This window comes from Dermacentor variabilis, chromosome 9, assembly GCF_050947875.1.
Source record: "Dermacentor variabilis isolate Ectoservices chromosome 9, ASM5094787v1, whole genome shotgun sequence".
NCBI lineage: Eukaryota > Metazoa > Arthropoda > Arachnida > Ixodida > Ixodidae > Dermacentor > Dermacentor variabilis.
This window is the reverse complement of record NC_134576.1, coordinates 78,978,555-79,004,376: the sequence shown is the minus strand read 5'-3', so window position 1 is coordinate 79,004,376 and position 25,822 is coordinate 78,978,555. Positions and strand designations below refer to the sequence as shown.

At 45.8% G+C, this 25,822-nt stretch overlaps 1 protein-coding gene across 1 annotated transcript in view; it reads right to left on the bottom strand.

The window, feature by feature from the left end:
• LOC142557008 (uncharacterized) overlaps nucleotides 1–25,822 on the bottom strand; it is a 246,240-nt gene that overhangs the window by 177,048 nt on the left and 43,370 nt on the right. Inside the window, exons 3-4 of the mRNA XM_075668541.1 lie at nucleotides 3,209–3,232; nucleotides 2,267–2,293 (exon numbers count right to left, since the gene is read on the bottom strand). Coding sequence (XP_075524656.1) covers nucleotides 2,267–2,293; nucleotides 3,209–3,232 — 51 coding nt within the window. The remainder of the gene's footprint in view (nucleotides 1–2,266; nucleotides 2,294–3,208; nucleotides 3,233–25,822) is intronic.

Genomic DNA, 25,822 nt, shown 5'->3' with positions numbered 1-25,822 from the left:
CGGTAAGAGCACTAGCACTGGCTGAAGATTATTATGGAAAAGACTAAGATAATGATGAATAGCCGGGCAAGGGAACTAGAGTTCAAGACCACCAGTCGGTCTCTAGATTCTGTAAAGGAGTACGTTTACCTAGGTCAATTCGTCACAGTGAACGCTCATCATGAGAAGGAAATTCATAGCAGACTAAAAATGTATTAGATTGGATGCGGCAGACATTGTCAGCTCCTGACTGGAGGCTAGCCATTATCATTGAAAAGGAAAGTGTAATACGAGTGTAATTTACCAGTGCTGACATGTGGGGAAGGGACTTGGAGACTGAACAAAGAAGCTCGAGAACAACGAGCGCGCAAAGACAGATGGAACGAAGATTGCTAGAGATAACGTCTACTAGACGGAACTACTAGACTACTACTACTACTACTACTAGACTACTACTACGTCTACTAGACTAGACGGAAAGAGAGCAGTTTGGATCAGAAAGCAAACGGGTATACACGATATTCTGACATTAAGAGGACATGTAATGGGCAGGTCATGTAATGAGCGGGTTTGATAACCGTTCGACCATTAGGGTTAGAGAGTGGACACCAAGAGAAGGGAAATGCAGTCGTGCACGGCAGAAAACTCGGTGGAGCGATGAAATTGGTAAATTCGCGGGCGCAGGTGGGAATTGGTTTCCGCAGGACAGGGGTAATTGGAGGTCGCAGGGAGAGGCCTTCGTCCTGCAGTGGACATAAAACAGGCTGATGATGATGAGGAGGAGCAGGATGATGATGAAGAAGAGCACTGGCTTGAGATTCTTGCGGTGGAGCGAAGCGTACGCGTGGCTTCCTCCCAGCAAAAGCAAGGAGATCCTTCTTTCCTCCTCGCGCAATAAGGAGCACTGCGGTTTTGAAGGCCTGCCCAGCCGGAAAACGGATGTTTTGTAGGTCAGCTCTTGGGAAAGCTCGTCGCTTGTCAATGAAGGTTACGCTTGTGGGCTCACGTAGTACACAAAGTGGAAAAGGAGTTGCTAATTGCGATCTAAATGCGCCCGGTAAACAAGGCTCACCGTGGTATAGGCTACGGCGTAGAACAATTATTTTACGCTGCCCGTTAACAGTGTCGCGCTTCAGCTATGCTGGCGAAACTGAACATATTTGCCACGAAGGGAGGCAAACATTTTTGTTTTGTTTATTGCACTAACATATCGATCTAAAAAAATCTGGCTCATCAAGAACTGGCTTCTTTCAAAAGGAGGAAGGGAAAATAATGTGTCTGTTTTAAGCAGTTTTATTAAATATAAAGCTGGTGTAAAATTTCTAATTTCAAGAAAACAACTTTCACGTTTACAACTCTGTAACTCGGCAATAAAAATATGATTGCAATTCTTTCAATTGCATCCATGGTAAATCTGAATCAGAGCAATTGGATGTAAGATACATGGCTTTCAAATACACCACTAATAAATGAGTCTCCTCTGGATGTCTTGACGGATGCAATGCACAGAACTGCGTTATTTGTTCTACGCGGAGAGCTGGGAATTTGCTGACTTCGTGTTCCATTGTATCAATTTCCATTATCAATTTCTGGCAATTTTTTTGAAAACTCGAAGCCATCCACTCGAAACCACAAACCACTTTCCTCCTCGTGCAATTAACGGCACTGCGGTTTTCAAGGCCTGCCCAGCCGGAAAATGGATGTTTGTGCGTCAGCTCTTCGGAAAGGTCGCTGCTTGTCAATGAAGGTTACGTTTGTGGCCTCACGTAGTACATAAAGCGGAAAACGAGTTGCTAGTTGCAATAGGCTAACGACTTACAAGTCCAGCAATTATTTTAAGCGGCCCGTTAACAGTGTCGTGCGTCATGTATGCTGGCGAAACCACACATAGTCGCCACGAAGGGAGACAAACATTTTTGTTTTGTTTATTCCACTAACATGTCGATCTAAACTGGCACTAGAATTTACCGTTCTCTCAAATGGCGCCATTCCTATATTTCTTTATCTTATTTTTCTATCTTCATACGTAATAAAAGCATTCATTTGTACGGCAAATGCTGATCATATTGGCAGTGATGCATATTTTGTTGGATCTGAGAAGAGTAAAAAACTTACAAAGTGCGCATATTTCCTTAAAATCAGCCAAGGGGCTATCTTACAGAAGCATTTCTGCGTTTACGTGTGTTTGAATAGCGCCGCGTTGGAGTTGGGGTTGTGCTGAAGCATTGCTAATATAGGCGTAGAAAGAGAAATTTGAAGGGGGCACCACTCGTGCCAGTGTACTTACGGGCGCCAGCCACGACGGTAGCGACGGCTGAGTGCGAAAACAAGGAAAAAAGAAAAGAAGAATAAGAGGTATCGATTATTTTTATCGCATATCTTAATTTACGAGTCGAACATCTTTAGCATTTCGTGCTCCTTATGTAAATCTGGGGGTTTTAAGTAAGACGAGGAACCTTACTCTTCGTTTTACGCCTCGTCTGAAGCGTTCGGATTAGTGCTCTGGGGGAGCCTGTTTACCCATATTCTGAACGCGGTGTTAAATGTTTTATATTGCTTAACGACTATACAGCTACATACCTCACTGTATGAAAAGGATTAATGTTCGATTGAAAATGAAAATATCTAATCACCTCGAGTGCGTTAGTGCTCGTTTGCCTGTAAGCATCCCAAATAATGCAGCGTATCTCCCCTGTATGTCTGGTGATGGACAAAGAAGCTGAAAGTTTAGCTTTGCTGGAGCATCCTTTATTTTTTGCCTTAGTTTACGAAAAGTTTACGAACCACTCAGTCACAAATCTTGCACGTATGCGAGTTCGAACATAGATTTCTCGCTCTAATTAGCGTGGCTCGAAATCAGATCGTGGTTTTGGGACAACAAACCACATAATTCATTTCGGTTACCGTTACACCTTGATCACTTGAGTTCGTCAACCAAGAGCAGTGATTCCAGCGAACATAAAAATGATCCGCAAACGTATGGGCTTCACATTGTTCAACTGAGTTAACAATGTCATCAATGGAAAGTAAAAATATAGTAAGGGTCATGAATCCGGGAAGAGTAAAAAGCTGACAAAATACGCCAATTGGCCAAGGGGCTATTTTAGGGAAGCATTTCTGCGTTTACATGGATTGGAATAGGCGGTTTAGAGTTGGGGTCGAGCTAAAGCTACCCTAATGTACGCGTAACGAAAAAATGCAGTATGAACACTCCTGCCATGGTGCTTACCTGTACGGACAGCCGTCTTGGTGACTATGATGAGTGCGAAGAGAATGAAAAAATAAAATCAGGTAAATGAATGATATCGATGACAGTTCTCGCATATATAATTTATGAGTCGTATGGGGTTAGTTGTATGGACTTCACCGCCTATAGAGTAGCCCTAATCATAATCATGCCTCGGGGGGGGGGGGGGGTGCGTTACCCAGTAGTTGTAAGACTTAGGTTAAGCAGGGGTTTTAAGTAAGACGAGAAAGCTTACTGTAAATTTTACGCCTAGTGTGGAGCGTTCGGACCCAGCTTTTTCCATTATTGGTGTGTGGGAGCCTGTTTGCCGATATTTGATATAATATTAATATTTAAAGAACGGAATTGCGTTAAAACAAGACACGGACAAGTAAGGACATGGACGGGCTCAAACTCGCGACTGATCTTATTCAGAAAGAACATAAATATATATATATATATATACCTAGATTCTTATTTAATCATTGCCTAAGCGCACATGCCAAGAACGTTTTCTCTTTCTTATACAAATTGATACTAGAATCGCTTACGCATTCATCACCTGACTTATCGATGTAAAAAGCCTCTGCGAAAAGCTATTAATATTAATAGCTTTTCGCTGTATCACTTCGAGTGCGTCAATGTTCGCTTTTGTGTAAGGGTTCCAAATATTGCACGCGGATTCAAATTTATGTCTGGTGATGGACGAACGAGATAAAACGATAGATAAAACGCGATAAATAAAAACGAGATAAATGTTGCATTTTGCACAGAGTCAGCACACAGCAAGCGCAAGACTGTCGATAACAACCAACTGCGCGCGGTTAGGTAAATATGCCGTAGCTCAAATATACCTAGAAAAGAGGGACGACAAAGTGTTCTTTGTGAACTCATTATTCAGAACAAGATAGAAAAGCTTCACTAATATCGAGGAATACAAATCAACGTGTACAGCCATTACCAACTGTGGAACTGCGGAAAACCATATCCTAAATCAGTGCTGCCGAGGCGAAACTTCATGCCATAGTGCCTTGGTGCCCTACTTACTGTGCGCACGCACTTCTGCAATTGGCGTCTTTTAAGTACTGAGTTCAAAAGTTTGCCACATTGTGCTCAAGCATCTGCCAGTTATTATTTATACGCATAGTGGACTGCCTATAGAGGCGTCGCCCATAGCCACCTAGCGGGCGCTTCGAACAGTACCCTCGGGAACAATGACAGACAACTGTTTGCAGCAAGGATGGCTGAAGTTCGCGGCTACGCTTTCTCCTCTGTTCGGGTACCAGAACGCTTTTTCTGCGGTGACAGCTGCAGGGAAGACGCAGGCTATATGGAAGCGCACACGAACACGATGTTACCGATGTTCGGGGCAAACCGGTCCACGCATCTGCCAGGAGTGTCCCGCAGACAAACTCAGGGAACGCCATTTACTCGAAGTGGAGCTCACGTTAACTAGTCGCTAGGTTTTCTTGAGTAATGCGATGTCACGATTGTTTACTTTAATTCTACCCTTGCCGGAATACTGCTTCTGTGCCTTAAAAATAGGCTCGCGTCGTAAGCGCGGACTGAGATCTGCACGGTGCGAAGTCTGCGCAAACGTCGTAGCGATCAATCTGGCGATGAAAACATGTGACATCACCGAATAAGTGCCGTCAAAGTCGCCTCAATACGACTAATTCCGAATTTATTGTTGGAAATGCGTACACTAGTCAGAGAAGTCGCCAAACGCACGGATTAATAAGAGCGCGAGTTAACTCCACCGCCGATGCAATTCTGCGGCATACGCCGATGAACTGCCGTTCCCACTGCAGCTTTCGCAATCTGAAAAGCTGACGCTCGAGCTTTTCAGTGGTTTCTTTTTTCTCGAATGTTGCTAGAGAGGGATTGCATATTATGTTTAGAGGCTGAGCATTGCCAGCGAATGCAAATTGTCGCTGGCGGGATGGCGGGTTTGGTCCTCTCTGGCGTAAACTTCCCAAGAAAGAATTCTGTTGAGTTGTGAGACAAACAAATCACTTGGCGTGATTAAGTCTACTCAGACATCGTCGAAGTGCTAAATTTCTCAAGTGTGACGCTAACTTTTCAGCGAAAATGAAACAGAAATACCATATGCAGCAACTATTAGCAATTCTCATCCTCAACTACCTACTTTCTTCCCACAATTCCTAACAAACCACAGTAGCTTTGGTGACCTCGGGTGAAGAGAATGAAGCTGTTAAGGAAGCATTTGCGAAGACACAGCGTGATTTACAAACGAGGCAAGAGGAAAACTTTGCAGTTAAAAAAATCAAAAACAGTTCTTCATTAAGCAACAAGCAATAGTTTAACATGCGCGAAGCCACACCTAAAATAGGTGCAAGGAAGTGCGTGACAGCTAGCTGGCGCGAGGATTTACCGGGCCGCAAAAAACAACAATTTCAGTTCTTGCAAGGTTCAGCAGCATTAATCTACAACAGGATGCATTGCTGCAGTCGTGCTGCCTAGCTAGCGCAAAGCGGTAAAGAAGCGGCAAACGGCAGAAACGGCAAGCGGCGTTCAGAACATTAGCGAACTGCCTTTAAACCACATGCGGCAGTGAAGACGAACCTAACTGGCAGGCCGTGATCAATTTCGTCACTTACCTGTGCAAAAAGCACCGACACGACAAAGGAAACCATCAGAGCAAGAAGTTTCCCTCCGAACGGCGACGACCGTTGCTTTCGCTGACCTTGCTTTGCTGGGAATTATCAGAACCGTGTCGGAGGCAAGTTCTTGGCGGTATTTGAGGCCACCACCGTGCAAAAATTTTTTGACATTCCTTAAAGGTTTGACCACTAATGCACATGCGAAGGGTGTTGCTTATTTTCCTCGCAAAACGTGAATAAAACGCAAGCACAAACAACGACGCAGGAAACTACGACGCGCGAAGCCCTCCTTTCCCGAGCGCCCTTTCCAAGCCGCCACCAGCGGCGCATCCATCGGCGCGCACAGCGCGCATAGAGAAATTCGCAGGCGAGACACTCGACTAAGGTACTTACCGCCGGTGGCCACCCCCGTCGGAGCGGCTATGGTCGGTGCGAACGTCAAAAAAGAAAAAGAAAATGGAACGAAATAAAAAGAATCAGTTATGATACTCACATATCTTAATTCCGGAGTCTGATATATTCAGCATGTTGTGCTTCCTTATACCATTCTAGCTATCTCAAAGATCGCCATGATCGCATCAGAGTGATTCGATAATGCAATCATTTTTGCAATCAGTTTTTTTTTCAATGAATATGTCAAAGTCGCAACGTTGAATTTACTTATCTTGTATCGATAGAAAAATATATCCGTGTCCTTAAAACAATGCTAGAATATGGCGTGCCACGAAACATGTACGGCCCCAAAAATGTCTAAGCGCACACCTGCGACACAAATAGTTCAGTTCGTTCAATCGAAAGAGTATAATAACAATATTATCTCTATTTTTAGCAATTTTGTTGTACAGTTTAAGTGGTCCCACTTGACCACCCCGCGAAGTGTGCTTCGCCATCAGGGCCACCTGTAGCATAGATGGGTGGCTCAGCATGAAGCTCCGAGTGACCTTCCTTATTCCCATAAGCTGATGCGAATTGAAACTTTACTAAGCCTCACTGTTAGATGCGCAGTCACTACATCATGCGGATCATCGTTCGCAGTCCACTGGTAGCGCCTATTCGTGGTTCTCCTAGCGTATTGAGAGGAATAGACCACCAATTAATTCCGTGTATATGGTAATTGAGTTAACTATGAATAAATTACTTTGTCTCCCAAATGAATTACGCTTCGGCAGACTACACTTTGGTAGTGAAGTAACCGAACCAAATGCTCGAGCATTTTCAGAATAATAGCGGTCATGGTTGAAAAAAAATCGAAGAGAACGTACATTATGAATGTGAGTGCAACATAAATTGTCGCTACATCTTTCGTTTTACAATGGCGTCTTCAAACTTGCGTGCCCTTATTGCTCCCTCGGTGAACTCCAGAACTGCGTTGGAGCACGTGTTGCTCCAGTTAAACTACTGGTGTCTCAATAACACTCAACTCGCATTTGACGCCGACTAATGATGCGGTTGCGTTCTGCACGGGACCTCACCAGTGATGACTACGAGACATTACTTCGGACAGTGGCAATGGTCGCGAAGAGCGATGAAGACAATTGGCCGTCCAGATGCTGGCATGTTGTGTTTCCCATATCCACTGCAGCGCATTTTAAAGCTGTCCTGAATCACCTGTTTTCGGAAACCCCGAAAATGCCTCGGGACGGGTGTTCTACCTTCCAGCGGTAAATTTTTGAAACGATGTCACAGTGAGAGCTACATTTTTTATGAGGTTCCGCTTCCTCCTTGCAGTGATAATACACTGCAGTTTTCAATGCACGACTAGCTGGAAAATGTACTATTCTTGTGTCAGCTTTTCAGAAATGACTGTTCGTCAAGGCAACTCACGTTCATGCCCTCACGTTGTTTATAAAGCGGAAAGCGAGTGCGCATACCGATGCAAATGCACCCCGTAAAGAAAGCTCACCATTCCGGTCTGCAGTTATACAATTGCTACTAGGTGCAACGGGGCGTGACATTTCAGGAGGCGCCGGAAGCTTGTGCGCATGCGCGAGTAAGAGCGGATGTGAATAATTAAATGTGGGGGCGTTAGCTTCTTGAATATCTGACTGCGTAGGCACTACGGAGAAGTTTGTTCTCGCGTGCTGTGTGCGTTTGTATCTAGGCATGCCGACATTGCGGAGTGGGGTCGAGTTCCTTTACGCACAGACGCTGGCTGCCGACGCGGTCAAACAATGAAGCAGCGGGTACTGGCGCCTCATTTGGCGACCGCTGTGTCGCACGGACTGTGTCTAACCTGCGGCGCTCGTGCTGAGTCAGTCGGGTGGGATCTGATCTTTCTCGCGCCCTACGCTGATATACCTTCGAAATAACTTCACAGATGTTTCCGGGGGAGCAGTAGGGACCTAGTAGAGGCCGGGCCGCTTATATAGAAAATCTAGAAGGCAGAGCACCTTAGCAACCGCGGTTGAACGCTAGTGGCTGAAAGGGAGCCGGTGACGCTTGATGCCCCTGCAAGCGCTGTGAGAATACGTCACGCCACCCTAACACCTTCAACACTGACCTAACGTTAACCTAACCAAACGTGGCCGAGACGCGAAGGGAATAATCCGCACGGCGCAACCGTTATGAGAATACGCCGCGCCATCCTAGCCCATTTCACGCTAACCTGACCTAACATAACGTAAACGTAAACCCAAGCTAACCTAACGCTAATCTAACTTAACCTAACGCTAGCCTAGCCTAATGCTAACCTAACGTGGCCGAGACGCAAAGACAATAATCCGCAAGGTGTAACCGCTGTGAGAATTCACTGCTCCACCCTAATGTTTTTTATGCTCACCTAATCTAAGCTAACCTAACCTTATGTGGGCGTGACACAAAGACTATAATCCTCACAGCATGACATAATGCAATCGCGTTCAACCACGGTTGCTAAGACGCTGTGTTTACATTACTCAGAGCGGTCAACTCAAAAATGATCCGGATAGGTCGCATACGAAAAGCCTGCCAAGAGCGAAGATATTTCAGGAGAGCAGGCCCGGCCTCTACTACGGCCACTATTGCTCGCCTGAGAAAATCGGCGATGTTCTCTTGAAGGGATAGCGTCGTAAAGCGCGACAAAGTTATAATGCACCATGACTGGCTCCGCACCAGCGCCGCAGGCGCGAGAAAGCCTGTCCGACGTGCCTTTGGACACAGCGGTCCCTGTTCACTGCTTCACCTGTTTCACCGCGCCGGCTGCCAGCGTCCGAGCATAAAGAAACCCCACGCCACAATGTCATCCCACTTAAGAGACAAACGCATACAAGACGAGCAAATAAACTTCGTAATGCCTAGGAAAAGTCAGATATTCAAGGAGCAAAAACCCCCAGATTTTCTCACTCGCACCCGCTCTAACTCGCGCCTGCGCAGAAACGTCGGGCGCCTTCAGAAGTGCCATGCCCAGCTGTACATGCTAGCAATTGTAGAAATGTTGCCGGGGCTCCTATGTACAAGTTATTTTGCAGATGGTACAGATCTGTTGCTGACTTTGCAGTACTTTTTCTGACCTTGAAGAGAAAGTGTCCGAGTACCGTGGAACTAATGAACCGGATAGGAAAAAAGCGCGTCCCGCCTCCACCTTTGCTTCTCAGGATGTGCGATTTACAAATTTACATGCACTGCAAAAAATCTGAAAGGCAGCGACGTCTCCCATTCCAATTCCATTCCATTCCAACCCGCCTCGCGTGCAAGTGCTTGAAGAACGAATAACATTGCCTACACTGAGCGGCTTGTCGTATCTAATTGGCTGACAAGAGGCGAGGAGAACGCTCAAGTGGGGAGGGATTCGATGAGGTCGAGCCACAACACTGAAATTCGATAACCGGATGAAGAGGGTGGTGCCTGCGTCTACGATTGGTCGGCTTTCCCTTACTTAGCTTGCGGTGGCTGGTCGAAAATCGTGGCGGCATGCAACGGAACTTCAAGAATGACGCTAAAACGGACCCTCAGCAAAGAAGAGTTGGCAGAATGAGGGGGTAAACGTGCCGAAAGGGCTCGAAAACGTTACACGGCCACGCAAGAAGTTTTATTCTACGCAAATACACCCGTGAACTCCGGCAGGTGCGAGTAGCCAGCGTCTGAGCGATCGGTAGCAGCTATCTTTTATTCCTTTCGGTACGGGGCAGCCTGCAGCTATTCCGAAGAAATTTCAGTTTTGTTCGGCACATTAATAAATCTTTATCGCGTACACGTCACTTTGACGCGGTGAGTTCTTGCGGTTTTGTGACGTCGCGTGACAGGCAGGTGAAGTGGGTGTAGCCCAAAAACTTTTTACCAATAGCCGAGGGCTGAATGCCGAAAAGGGGTCGAATCAGAAATATTTTTTTTCCTTTTTCTGTCAAATCATGCATAATTAGTGTGCACAGATCATATCAGATGGGGAAGTATCGCGGTTTTCGTGACGTCGCCTGACAGACAGGTGAAGTGGGGATGGTCGACGAAAGTTTTTCACCAATCGTGGAGGGTTGATAGCAGAATTGGAATAGAAAACTGGAATAGTTTTACGTTATAGCGCCCCTGATCCCGGTGACCAGAACCGGTAACGCACTCCCTCACCAGAGCAGGATTGGCCACCCTGGTGCAGTACTTGGCCACAACCTCCTATATTAACACAATAATCAAACGCCGGCACTTAGTCCTCAGCAGCTGCGAAGCAACTGACCACGGCGGCGGTCAGAACTGCGACGCAGCACAGGGTGCTAAGACTCACTGGCTCCGGACAGGCCGCCATTGGAATATGAACCTGGCAACGTTTAACGCTAGAACGTTATCTAGTGAGGTGAGTCTAGCAGTGCTATTGGAGGAATTAGAGCGCAGTAATTTGGATATAATAGGGCGCAGTGAAGTTAGGAGACCGAAAGAAGCCTATACAGTGCTAAAAAGCGGACACGTCCTGTGCTACCGGGGCTTAGCGGAGAGAAGAGAACTAGGAGTCGGATTCCTGATTAATAGGAATATAGCTGGTAACATACAGGAATTCTATAGCATTAACGAGAGGGTGGGTGAACTTAATAAGAGGTACAAAATTAAGATTGTACAGGTCTACGCCCCTACATCCGCCTCTACATCGGCGATGGGTAGAGTGAAAACTAAATACACTATACTAATGGGCGACTTTAATGCCAAGGTAGGCAAGAAGCAGGCTGGAGACAAGGCAGTGGGGGAATATGGCATAGGCACTAGGAATAGCAGGGGAGAGTTATTAGTAGAGTTTGCGGAACAGAATAATATGAGGATAATGAATACCTTCTTCCGCAAGCGGGACAGCCGAAAGTGGACCTGGAGGAGCCCGAACGGCGAGACTAGAAATGAAATAGACTCCATGCTCTGCGCTAACCCTGGCATCATACAAGATGTGGACGTGCTGAGCAAGGTGCGCTGGAGTGACCATAGGATGGTAAGAACTCGAATTAGCCTAGACCTGAGGAGGGAAAGGAAGAAACTGGTACATAAGAAGCCGATCAATGAGTTAGCGGTAAGAGGGAAAATAGAGGAAGTCCAGATCAAGATACAGATCTGGTATTCGGCTTTAACTCCGGAAGAGGGCCTTAGTGTTGAAGCAATGAGCGACAATCTTGTGGGCATCATTAAGGAGTGTGCAATTGAAGTCGGTGTTAACTCCGTTAGGCCGGATACCAGCAAACTATCGCAGGAGACGAAAGATCTGATCAAGAAACGCCAATGTATGAAAGCATCTAACCCTACACTGGAATAGAATTGGCAGAACTTTCGAAGTTCATCAACAAGCGTAAGACAGCTGACATAATGAAGTATAATATGGATAGAATTGATCATGCTCTCAGGAACGGAGGAAGCCTAAACACAGTGAAGAAGAAACTAGGAATTGGCAAGAATCAGATGTGAGACAAAGCCGGCAATATCATTACTAATACGGATGAGATAGTTCAAGTGGCTCAGGATATCTATAGAGATTGATACAGTACCAGTGGCACCCTCGACGATAATGGAAGAGAAATTAGTCCAGAGGAATTCGAAATCCCAAAGGTAACGCCGGAGGAAGTAAAGAAAGCCTTGGGAGATATGCAAAGGGGGAAGGCAGCTGGGGAGGATCAGGTAACAACAGATTTGTTGAAGGATGGTGGACAGATTGTTCTAGAGAAACTGGCCACCCTGTATACGTAATGCCTCATGACCTCGAGCGTACCGGAATCTTGGAAGAACGCTAACAATCCTAATCCATAAGAAAGGGGACGCCAAGACTTGAAAAATTATAGACCGATCAGCTTACTGTCCGTTGCCTACAAACTATTTACTAAGGTAATCGCAAATAGAATCAGGAACACCTTAGACTTCTGTCAAGCAAAGGACCAGGCAGGATTCCGTAAAGGCTACTCAACAATAGATCATATTCACACTATCAATCAGGTGATAGGGAAATGTGCGGAATATAACCAACCCCTGTATATAGCTTTCATTGATTACGAGAAAGCGTTTGATTCTGTCGAAACCTCAGCAGTCATAGAGGCATTACACAATCAGGGTGTAGACGAGCCGTATGTAAAAATACTGAAAGATATCTATAGCGGCTCCACAGCCACCGTAGTCCTCCATAAAGCAAGCAACAAAATCCCAATAAAGAAAGCCGTCAGGCAGGGAGATACGATATCTTCAATGCTATTCACAGCGTGTTTACAGGAGGTATTCAGAGACCTGGATTGGGAAGAATTGAGGATAAATGTTAATGGAGAATACCTTAGTAACTTGCGATTCGCTGATGATATTGTCTTGCTTAGTAACTCAGTGGACCAATTGCAATGCATGCTCACTGACCTGGAGAGGCAAAGCAGAAGAGTGGGTCTAAAAATTAATCTGCAGAAAACTAAAGTAATGCTTAACAGTCTCAGAAGCGAACAGCAATTTACAATAGGCAGCGAGGCACTGGAAGCCGTAAGCGAATACATCTACTTAGGGCAGGTAGTGACGGTGGATCCGGATCATGAGACGGAAATAATCAGAAGAATAAGAATGGGCTGGGGCGCGTATGGAAGGCATTCTCAGGTCATGAACAGCAGGTTGCCAATATCCCTCAAGAGAAAGGTATATAATTGCTGTGTCTTACCAGTGCTCGCCTACGGGGCAGAAACCTGGAGACTTACGAAAAGGGTTCTACTCAATTTGAGGACGACGCAACGAGCTATGGAAAGAAGAATGATAGGTTTAACGTTAAGGGATAAGAAAAGAGCAGATTGGGTGAGGGAGCAAACGCGAGTTAATGACATCTTAGTTGAAATCAAGAAAAAGAAATGGGCATGGGCAGGACATGTAATGAGGAGGGAAGATAACCGATGGTCATTAAGGGTTACGGACTGGATCCCAAGGGAAGGGAAGCGTAGCACGGGGCGGCAGAAAGTTAGGTGGGCGGATGAGATTAAGAAGTTTGCAGGCATGGCATGGCCACAATTAGTACATGACCAGGGTTGTTGGAGAAGTATGGGAGAGGCCGTTGCCCTGCAGTGGGCGTAACCATGCTGATGATGATAAATGATGGTGATGATGATGATGCTCCGGGATTCCGCGTGACAATAAAGGGAGTACGCTAGCCGTGTGCGCTTCATTACGACAAACCACACGTGAACCGACATGTACATCTGGGATCAATCAAAGCGCAGCCGCATGGTTCTGCGTTTAAAAAGACGCTGGTGGGAGGGGTGACCGACAGCACAAGGAGTGCGTATAAAATGCTTTCTGCTTGATAAATTTAAATGTAAGAAGTTTAGTAAACAAAACTGGAGACCTTCAATACATCATGGCTGCTTACAATTCTCGTGTGATCACACTACTTGAAACGCGGCGGCGGTCCAAAATACAAGACAAGGGCCTTTTACCACCGAATTATAGAATGACACGCCGAGACCACGATAGACGTGGGGGCTGTGTTGCTATTGTATTCAAGGCTGATATTGACTGTGGGTAAATGACCGGCATTCCAACACACTAAAGCTACTCATGGGAATACAAGCTAGACAAAACAAGGATAAACATTGGAACTGTTTATATAGTGCCTAATTCACCAACATAATGTTTTGAAAAAATGCAGCTTTACTTAGCGAGCCTTAAGAAGCTGAGCTATTGCATTATTATTTCTGGCGATATAAATATTTCAGGTAGCGATTGGTCCCTCCTTAGCACTCAACATCGCGAAAATTTCTATTATGAACTACTTGTAGAAATAGCTTTCAGTCAGGATTTACAACAGGTAGTTCACGAGTGCACACCCGTGCTTGGGAAATCGAGAACTATATCAGAATTGGTGCTCCTAGACGAGCGATTTGAGGAATAAGACATATTGCTTCAAAATCGGCCTTTCGGATCACAGACTAGTTCATGTGCGCATAAAGCGTGCCGCTGTATACCCGGAAGTTGCTAGTATTACGCATGTTTCTTGTTTTGATAGAGCCGATGACAAGCATTGTTTATCATCTTTTGCTGTTCGGATGGATTCAACCAAACGAACGACGTGAATGCGATGTGGACTGCATTCAAAGATATTCTTTTTTGACTGCGTAAACAGAATTGTGCTAACTCATAAGAAGAAAAGAAACAAACATAACCCTTGGATAACCCGGCAAATTATACATTAAAATATTTGTCAGAGAACGAAGCCAACAAAATAGAACATTTTGGCGCTAAGATCCTTATTGCGGACAAAGATGGCTGCTGCTAAAAGAAATTACCATGATGCTACACTAACCAATTATACGAAGCATGATCCGCACCGTTTTTTGGCGTCATTTGTCGCATAACAACGAAGGTGCCAGTAACGTCGTCGTTAATAGTGAACTTGTCGTTAACAGTGAACTTGTGTCGAACTCGGGTACGGCTACATGTCTTAATGATTTTTTTTCAATTTGCCTTTACTGACAATTCTCCAGATGCTTTTTGAGCCTTCACACTAGAACCTCCGTACGCATCAATGCAAATATAGAAGTATTGCATGAAGGCATTATACTCTTTTTTCTTAAAATTAACAATAACAAATCTATCTGTTCTGATGGTATACCAAATACCTATTTGCGCAGATAAGTGGAATGGGTAGCCTACCATATAGAGATCATATCTTATGCCTCGCTAGCACAAAAACGGGTCCTGGATGACTAGCTAGTAGCAGAAGTAGTTCCGGTTCACAAGTCTGGTGAAAGCAAAATATTCGAAAATTTCAGCCAACTTTATTGACTGTGTATGCTGAAAACTACTTGAACATATTCTTTCAAACTCAATGTACACCGACTTTGAAGACAAGGCTTTTCTCCGCAACCAGCGCAGATTTCGACAGCCCCTTTCGAATGTTACATACGCTGATAGAAAGGATTGCCAATTTTTCAGCTTCCTTGAACAATGGAAAACAGCTCGACTCGACGGCATGTTTTTAGATTTGTCGAAGGCCTTCGATTGAATGGTACAGAACGAATGAATAAACTAACATAAATAAATATAAATAATGCAGTTATGGGGATCCGCTCATGCCTTATAGGTCGGACACAATACGTTGAAATTATAGGTAACATATCTACACAATTGAAAACTACTTTTGGCGTTCCACAGGGATCTGTTTTCAGACCACTTTCTTTTTCTAGTGTATATAAATATATTGCTCATCACATAACTAACGTCATAACCATCTGTTTATTTGGAGACGACTGTGAAATATAACGTGAAATTAATAACCAATATGTGCAGGCGTCATTTAGCCAAGGGCATAAGGTTGTCGAATATGGGCCGCAATATGTAAAATGAAAATTAACGAATAAAAATCACGCTGAAAGTTAGGGAGAAAACAAAGCATGTTATTGGGGGTCATTGTAAGATGAGTTGAACTCTACTGAAGCTACAAGGATAAGATTATATTCTTGTCTCCTATGAAGCGTACGTCAGCCATCAGTCGCACTAACGGGTTAGCAAGTAGGAGTAGGCGAGAAAAACTGTACCTTTAAATTATGTATAATTAGAAGGTGCAGTTTGTCTCGCCGACTCCTACTTGCTAACCCGTTAGTGCGACTGATGGCCGACATACGCTTAATATATAAATATATAATAGGAGACAAGAAGAATGAAGTTAATTATAGCAGTAACAGTGGGAAAAAAATCCCCATAGCAAAAACACAATTGCGCGCAATGATATCAGTCAACAAAATCAGATCCACGGGTCAAAACGTTGGTCGATCACACTTTAAAATGCTCGTACATTCGAACACAGTGGCTGAAGCTGGCGTGCGGTCGACAGATTGCGCCGGTATTCGCTTCACACGAGGAATCTTAATAGATAACGCTATTTAAATACATAATCAGTGACAACATTTCCGGGAAGTTTAAGTATATACAGGCGCATCTTGAGCCAAGCGATAGTGGTGAGCGGCTGAGAACTCTCACTCAAAAAGGAAATAAAAATGTACGGTAGGGAAACATGTCCGGCCCCGACGACAGCAGAGTGGCGATGGTTTTGGATAACTGGACACTGGTCTTATTACTCGCGTATTATTAAGCTCACGTCTAAGCAGCGGCGCACTCTTGGTGCCGTGGCGGAAACGACACGGCCACAGCTCATATTTGGCGCGACTGGTATTATTTCACAATATCACTGTATTTACTTCTTCCGGTGGCAACGTAAAAATCCGAAATATGTGCCGCAGAGCACATATTTCCGTTGTTTGCGTTATTACGCACGCATTCACGCTGGCCCATCTGTAATATATTGCTAAAAAATTTGTCTGACGCTTTTTCCCAACGCAGCATCTTTATTCCAGATGGCGCGAGGAAGCAGATCCTGATGCCACCAATCGGGACAGCACAATTGGTTGCAGCCCACCATATGTCCTGTACTTTAACATTGATGTGGTTATTCTATAAGAAATGTATTGCCTCACCCGAAAGCCGGCTCTCTAAATTTGGGTACTTGTATATTTTTAGCTTTCGAGTGTTGTCATTGGTGACGAGTAAGTCGAGCAGTTTTGTGCGATTTCAACCAGGCTAGGGTAAGTAACTCAGGTGGTTGAAGCAAATGGCTAGGTTGGAGCCACTCTGCGTTGTCTAGTTGAGCAAATAAGTTTCTTAAACAAGCTTCTGCAAGAGCTATGCGAAAAAATATTTTGTAAACTAACCCGGTGTCAATATCAGGTTCATAGGTTGCCACGTGATTGCCTCGTATGCGAGGGGCGATTGTGCAGCATTGGAGTCGCGAGTGCGGAAGAATGGGGGACGCTAATGGTGGCATATTGAGAATTGCTCGGCGTTTTTGGTTGGCCACCAAGGAGGACAGTCAATTCCTTGGACGAGTGCAAGGGAGAAATAAAAGGGATGAAAAAACGAATCCTGACTGCTATGAGGGAGTCTCGGACATGCAAAGAAATTAGTATGTAGTGCGCTCCGAGAGATGGAGTCATCTTTGTAAAACTCGATCATGTACATTTCTATATAAACCTTTCCGCATCTCTTCAACGTCGGTCGGGACCTTTCTCTGGGCTCGAACCACGGCACCATTTATGAACCGTGGCCGCACAGACCTCCAAATTCAGAAGAGGCCGCATCTCTTACCTAAGCACCGGCAGTGCAGCCTGAAGCTGCGCCTCTTACAGGCACTGAAGGCTGTGAAGCCTACGTGCGACCACCTTTCTGCGTCTGTTACGTTGCTTGTCCGCGAATGACTCGGTCGCTTACAAAGCCTGGACTCTTCGTGCTTTGTTACCGTGCGAGATCAATCTGCTATATTTACTCCAACGAAATACATGTTCTTTCAATGCTAGATTTGTGAAATGATGTTTTCGACTTCCAACGCCACTATAATAACCTCTGCCAAAAATTTCCCGCTTCTTCAGCTTCTGCGGCACCTTTGAAGTTCGTTTCTCAACCGCAAGTGGGCCAAACATCGGAAGCGCAGCACTACACTGACACCGCTTTACACCAGCTGTTGCGTCAATGACCGTAACGCGTCTCTTCCCAAGAGCTTGGCGTTATTAATGACAATGTTGACGATAAGCGTGACCATGGCGTCATTTTACGATTACACGGTCCATGGGCCTCTCTTTCGCTAGAAGGATGGGTCTATTCGATTTTGCGTTGACTAATGGCGATTAAATAAGGTAAGCTCAAAGATTCATATCTCTTGCCGCGCGTCGGCGACGCCCTGGACAGGCTTGAAGAAGCGGAATTCTTTTCGTTCCTAGACTTGCGTTCCGGCCTGCTGGCTGGTTCCAATGGCTGCAGCCGAGCGCCAAAAAACTGAATTTATTACATCTGACGGTCTTTATTAATTGCACCTGATACCTTCTGGACTTTTCAACGGGCCTGCAACTTTTGAACAACTCGTGGACAAGACTCTGGGTGTCCTCTAGTGGCCAATATGTTTACGATACCTCGAAGTTGTGGTTCGTCTCCTAATTTACCGACGCACCTACTTCATTTCTGACATGTTTTGGTGTATCTCATCAGCGCTAGCCTGTCACTCAACCTTAAATGTTTGCGCTTCGCCGCGCGGGAGATGATAATCTTGCTTTACACCTTATCCAAGCGCGGTATTCTACCGGCTACTGCGAAACTTCGTGCAGTCACTGAATTCCAAAAAGCCTGCTAGCATCAAACGACTTCGCAGTTTCTTGGACCGATGCTCATAGTTGCGGCGCTTTGTACGCAATTTCTCATCGATCGCGTCGCGCTTGGCCCGGCTCCTGCGCAATGGTGCGGACTTCTCCTCCTTGTGTCTCCGTGCGATGTTGTGTTTGCTAAGTTGCGTGGTCTTCTTACCTCTCCACGTATTCTTCATTTTGACCCTACAGCAGCAACTGAAGCACATAGAGATGTCAGCGGGGCCTGTCTTGGCGCCGTTCTTCCGCAACGAAAGCCCGGCTACTCCGAGTACGTTGTCGCCTTTGCCAGTGGTAGGCTGACAAATGCAGAATCCTGTTAAAGCGTGTCTGAAAATGAGTGCTTGGCTCTACTTCGGGCTCTCGAAAAGCTCCGACCATAAGTATACGACCGCCCATTTGACCTAGTAACGAGTCGCCACGCGTTCTGTTGGCTCGCGACGTTGAGATCTATCTGGCCGCATCGCAAGCTGCGCTTTCAGAATCCTGTAGTACCGTATTCACATCGTCTACCAGTGATGCAGTGAAAGCAAGCACACTGATGTACCACCTTTGTGTCCTGACTGGGCCTGCGGAACCACTTGGAGACATCTCTCCTCTTGAGCGACTCAATTGGCACCGAACAAGACCATGGCCAGTGGATACGGCTGAGGTAATTTTTAAGTTTCCGAAGTAAAGCTGGTGCTGCCCAACGGCCCTATTACGTAAAAGGATTCCAGTATCATAATTTATGTAACCGCCGACGCAAGCATCGGGTGATGACCCGTGGCGTTGTCTGAAAAGACCAATCAAATGTCGTAATGATCTTTCTATCGATAAACGCATGTGACGCCGCCAAATAAGTGCCGTGAGAATTGCCTCAATAAGAGTAATTGCGAATTTATTGTTAGAAATGCGTACACTAGTCAACGAAGTCACCAAACCCGCGGGTTAATAAGAGCACGAGTTAACTCTACCGCCGATACCATTCTGCTGCATGTCGTGCCGTTGTCGTTGCCGTTGAAAACTGTCGTGCCGCTGAAGTTTTCGCAGTTGTAAATTCCTTATGGGAGCTGCTTCGAAACCTGGAAAGCTAAAGTGTGACCAGCTTTTCGGTAGTGTATTTTTTTTATGTTACTAGAGAGAGAGGACGCGTTATATGTTTAAAAGCGGAGCAGCACCAGCCAAAGCAAACGGGCGCAGTCGACAAGGCCCGGTTTAGTCTTCTGTGGCGTACGCACAATAATAATTCAGTTGAGTACACAATTCACAGCGCGTGTTTCACATGCGCTGTGAAACAAATCGCTCGGCGTATCCCACCAGGGCTAGCCGGCCACTCGAGCACAAAAGGTACCGCTTCGCCGCGCTTCGATGCTCAGGCAGCATCGAGGTGTGAGAATTTCCCAAGCCTAACGCGAAATTTTCAGCGAAAATGGAACAGAAATACCGTATGCAGCAACTATTGGCAATCCTCGTCCTTTAAGTGCCTACTTTCTTAAGACGAAGCTTTAGCTCGGGTGCTCCCATCTAAATACACGTAAAAGGAGAATTCGGTTTGCTCGGCAACCACTGCACCAAATTTGGCGACGTTTGTTGCATTTAATAGAAAAACTTAATATCTAGTGAGCGTTGATTTAGGTTGTCAATTTTTTATAAAAATCTCAAACCGAAACTATCAAGTTCACAACTCTAACTCAGCAACAAAAATTCATATTACAATTCTGTGAATTGCATCCAATGGTGCCTCTAAAGCGGAAAAAAATTGATATGTAGCACATGAACATAAAATAATGTAATATGGAAATACAGCTTTTGCAGAACCCTCAAAAACTAGGTAAATAATTCACGTAAAATATAAAATGAAATATCGAGTTTGTCCGCTTTCAATTATCTCCTGGATGCCGTTTACAGCACCAAGATAACTGTTCTTGATGCAGAGCTATGAATCGTGCTTCTATATTCTTCAAATTTTCGAATTTTTGAAAATATCTAAAAATTCGGAACCTAAATAGAAAATCTGCGCCCAACAGTCACTAGAATTTAACTTTTTCTCTCAAATGCAACAAATTTCATTAAAATCGGTACAGGGGTTCTCAGAAAAACGTTTTTGCCTTTCACGTGTATTTGAATAGGCCGAGTCCCAGTTGGGCCCAAGCTAAAGCTTCCTCTTAACAGATTTCTTAAGAAAGCACGATATCTAAGCTGTGCGCGGGCGAAAAGAATAAAGTTGTAAAAAAAGCACTTGCCAGTTATTCCGAAGAACAGAGCGTGATTTACAAAGCAGGCAATGTGAAAATGTTCCACTTCAAAAAATAATAACCGTTGTGCAAGAAGCAACTAACAATAGTTCAAATTGCGCGAAGCCACGCAGAGACAAAACCAATAACTTAAATTCTAGCGATCTTCAGCAGCTTCAGCAGCAACTTGAAACAGGATGCACTTGTGCAGTCGTGCTGCCTAGCTACTGCAACGCGGTAAAGCAGCGGTAAACGGTAGAAGCGGCACTCGGAACTCTAGCGAAATGCCTTTAACCCGCATGCTGCACTGCATACGAACTGAACATGGGCAGGCCTTGATCGTCGCTTACCCGCCTGCATATGATCACGTGGAAAAAACACCGACACGGCAAAGCACGAGACAAAGAAATTTCCCGCCGAACGGCGGTGATCCATTGTTAGCATTGCTTCCGCCAATGAGGCTTTGCGGTAATGATTAGAACCTCATCGCCGGCACGTTTTTGCCGGTGTTTGAAAACCAGGCCGCCCAACAGATGGACATTCCTCGAAGTTTTGGCCACCACATGCATGCGAAGGTTTTTGCTTGGTTTCCTCTCAAAACGTGAAGGCAGACCACGCGATCAAGTACCGCGCAAGGCCGCTTGCTTTCCCGAACGCGCTCCGCAACGCCGCCACCAGTGTTGCGTCCATCGGCGCGCACAGCGCATATAGAGACACTCGCAGGCGACACACTCTACTGAGGTACTTACCCTGGCCGGCCGGGGCGGCTATGATGGGAGCGAAGGCAACGTCAAAAAGAAAAAGGCGAAGAAAATGAAACGAATTAAAAAGAATATATATCAGTGGCAATTCTCGCATACCTTAATGTCAGTGCCAGGCATGTTCAGCTTGTTCTGCTTCCTTATACCATTTTCAGCTATCTCACATATCGCCATGATCTCATCAGAACGATTCGATTATGCAATCACACAGAGCATTACTTCCAGGCTAGCCCGCGCGGGCGCGCGACACAATGCTTCTTAATTTATTCGGCATGTCTATGCTATAAAGTTCATGCGGTCGATAAATGTACTATGCGTGCTTCACACAGCGTGCTTCACACACATGTTAACTTCACACAGCGTGCAAGACCTCAAGTTTGGCTGAGATATCCAAAGCAGCCTATACTATCCGCTTAATGTGCTTTATCACCAAGACTCGCGGGCATGGTGATAAATTACGTTTAAACTGGGTGCTCGCACTGAGGTACGAATGCGCCGCTCCTCTCCTCCCGTCATGGAGGCTACTAAACTACAAAAAGATCGCAGTCATTCCTTTGTATTCTACTGTCTCTCTCTCTCTCTCTCTCTCTATATATATATATATATATATATATATATATATATATATATATATATATATATATATAGGGAAGCGTTTCACCTGCACCTAGAAACTTACCTGTGGGTGCGACGGAGGGCCGAGCTACGATTAACAGGACAAAAAAGGAAGAATGAACTTAATATCCATAACAGTGCAAGAAAAAAAAACTAGATAAAACACGACGGCGCGCAATGCCATCCGTCAATGGAATCGGATCCACGGGTCAAAGCGTAGCTCGTTCACACTTCACAATGCTCGTACGTTCGAACACAGTGGCTGGCGCTGGCATGTGGTCGACAATTTGCGCCAGTATTCGCTTCACAAGAGCAATCCTAATAGATAACGCTCTTTTGATATGAAATCAGTGACAACATTCCGGGATTTCAAGTACATGGACGCGCATGTTGAGCGAAGCGATAATGTTCTACCAGTGCGTAGAGGCTCGAAAACCCGGCCATAGCACAGTGGCGCCTTGGATATAGCTAGACTGTGTTCGAAGTCGAGAGTATGACGGAAGCCCGTCTGGTCGGGATGATGCATAATTAGCAGGAAGAGGTCTGGACACCGACCAAAATGCTTTAAAATACTTGTGAACAAGGCTCCCGTGTGGGAGGCGAAACGTAAATAACTATTTTAAACCATTTTGGTCGGTGTCCAAGCCTTTTCCTTTTAACTAGACAGTGTGCTTTTTAACTAGACTGGTAATTCTGAATATTTTCTCATGTCAGTGCAGTGCAGTGTCTTCGTGACGATTCCACCACTGGCATTCTAGACGGGCGATTTTTCGGTAAACGTTGTACGAACGCGTCGATGATTATTGTTGCGCTAAGATTGTGATTATTAGTCACGAGAACTGAACTGCCTCTCCCAGATGCAACAAATTGTATTGAAATCACACAAGGGTTATCTCAGAAAAGCATTGCAGCGTTTTGCATGCATTTGAATGAATGGTATTGGAGTTGGACCAGACCTAAAGCCTCCTCTTAAGTCTTGCTCAATTTGACAAATCTTAGCGCAGCGGCAATCATCGACGGCGTGCGTTGACGGCTACTATCGTTGGCGCTCGCCGGCGATACAGAACACTCGTGGTATTGTACAAGACGCCTGCGGAGTTTGGAAGCACAAGGTAAAAAAATATACCTTAGGATACAACGACAGCCTCCTATAAAAGGGCAAAAAGCGGCTGCTACAATGCCACCTCTTCCTTGTTGTCAGCTTTGGACCTAGCAAACCGGTGGAGGCGAAGACGCACTTGAAAGAAGCTCTCGCGAGTGAACATCTGTTTTAAGTGAACAAGAAGCCATGCCTCCATCCGGCAGCATCGCCAGCGCTTGCTTCGCTCTGCTTGTGCAGCTCGCCGGTGTCCTTCAGACTGCGCCACAAGCTGCATCGCCATTTCTCCTAGCGTTCGTGAAGGACACCGCCAATAAATCTCTTATTTAAAGGTTGCTGGAATTCTCCATCGCATGCACCCTGGAGCTTCGAACTCGAAAGGCTCCGCCCATCATGAAGCCAGCGTCTTTAACCTAGTCCTTCATATGCACCAAGGTTCTTCGGCAGCGTGATTTGAAGGTTTTCAGCGCTCTAGAGGACACGGACGTGAAGGACTGATTTTACGTCGCACGAACGGTTGAGCGAGCACAAGTGCAATGCAGCCACGATATTCAGCATGCAACGTAATCGTTTGTTTTAATGGCGTTGCCAACTTTGGTACCATAACCACGAGAGCGACATCACGACTTGGTCAACTTCCAAGATGTCATACACTCAAGTGTACGGTCGACCTGCTGTGCACAAACCACGCATGAGCTCATGCACAGCAGAATAGTATTGTATTGTATTGGGTTTTATGGCGCATAAGCAACTCAGGCTATCATGCGCCAAACACATGGTATAATTTATTTCAAAACTTGGGTATCCTCAGCGAAGGTCCTTGTCCGCACAACATAATAGTGAAAATAAGAAGTCGTCAATGACTGTACATGCAAAAAACGCCGCCATGCCCCAAGCTGATAACATACGGCACATTCTCAAACGCATCGATGACGGCGCATTGCAGATGGTCCTGGCCAGAAATATGTGCACCGTTTCTGAAGTCGCTGCCTTATGTAAGAGCTACTACGAATTGAAGCAGCGCACACTGAATCGGCTGAATCAGTCGACGGCCGGTTCGCTTATCCAGTCCCGTTGCCCTTTCCGACCGCTCTCCACTGCTTCAGTAGAATAAAGACTCCGTAAGCGGGGAAGTTGCACATCATGTTCCCTTCACTCAGGAGCCGTCCTGTCTCTACTTCCAAGGCTCTGCACCGTCATTGCCGAAGTTGCAGTTCCCCTCGCTCACCACCTGTTGCGCCTGAAGATCCCTCGGAACAAAGCATGCTTCACCACCAGATGTGCAGACCTGGACTGCTATTCGCGCTTCGTCGTTTACCAAAGGCGACTAAAATTAGCGTCAACTGACACTGACGGACAAGCACTTATGTTCCGTATCGTCTGCTTATTGATCGCCCGGAGCTGACAGGCGAGAGTGTCCTACCGAACTTCGAGTGGACCTGACAAAGACGACCTGGCAACGTCGTCTTCCGATTACCGCAAAGGCCATTCTTTCAATCCTGGAAGGTTAACCGTCATTAAGAGGCGACGAATTAATGAAACGGGGAACTCTACAAGACTCCCGTGGAAACGGCGTCGATATCTGGTTCACAGCTGAGGTGCCACGTTGTTGCCTCCTATGCAGTGGCGTTTATGCAACGTTGAAGGCTGACTACGGAAAATGGTGGGACGTTGATGGCGGGTATTGGCAACGGTTGCAAATTGGTTACTGGCCACCAAGAAAAGTGGTGAATTCCCTCGGCGAGTGAAAGGGTGAAATACAGGGGATAAAAGTATCTTGAATGCTGTGAGGAAGGCTGAGATATGTAAGGAATTTATTATGTAGTGGGCCCCGACAGTTGGAGCCGTCTTTTAAAACTAGATCGTGTACATTTATATATAAACCTTTCCTGTTCTCTCGAACGCCTCTCGGGACATTTCTCGTGGCACCTGTCAGCGCACCAACCACGGAACCTTGGCCGCGCAGACCCACGACTTCACAACAAGCTGCTCCTCTTGCCTGTGAACCGGCAATACAGCCTGTACCCGCGCCCCTTTGGTATGTGCAGGCAGTGAAGCCTCCTTTCTGGGTCTGTTACGATGCTTCTCGGCGAATGGCTCCACCGCGTAGAACACCTTTACTCTTGGTTCGTTGCTACCATGCCAGAGGAAACTTGCCATATTGACTCCAACGAACCATTTCAACGCTCAAGAGCCATCGAATTATATATTTTCGAGTTCCAATGCAACTACACTAACCTCGGCCGAATACTACGAGCTTGTTCAGCTTCTACGCAACCTTAGAAGTTCGATGTTTGTCAGCATCAAAGGGGCTGAGCATCAGAAGTGCAGCACAACACTGACACCACTTTACGCCAACCGTTCTGACAAAGAAGGTACCGCGTCTTTGCCGAAGGGCGTAGCGTCACTAATCACGAAGTTGGCGGTACACTACGCTGTGGCGTCATTTTACAATCCCGCAGTTCTGTGCATCTCCTGTCGTTCGATTTCACAAGAGAGATCGGTCTGTTCACTTTTTCAATAAGGTTTCAGTTTTCAATAAGGTAACGCGCAAAGACGTCTATCCTTTGCCACGCATGGACGACGCCCTAGACAGCCTTCAAGAAGCTCAATTGTTTTCATGCCTAGACTTGCGTTCAGGCTACCCGAAGGTTCCGATGGGTGACGCCGATAGCTATAAAATTGTATTTATTGCACCTGACGGCCTATATGAATGGGAAGTGATGC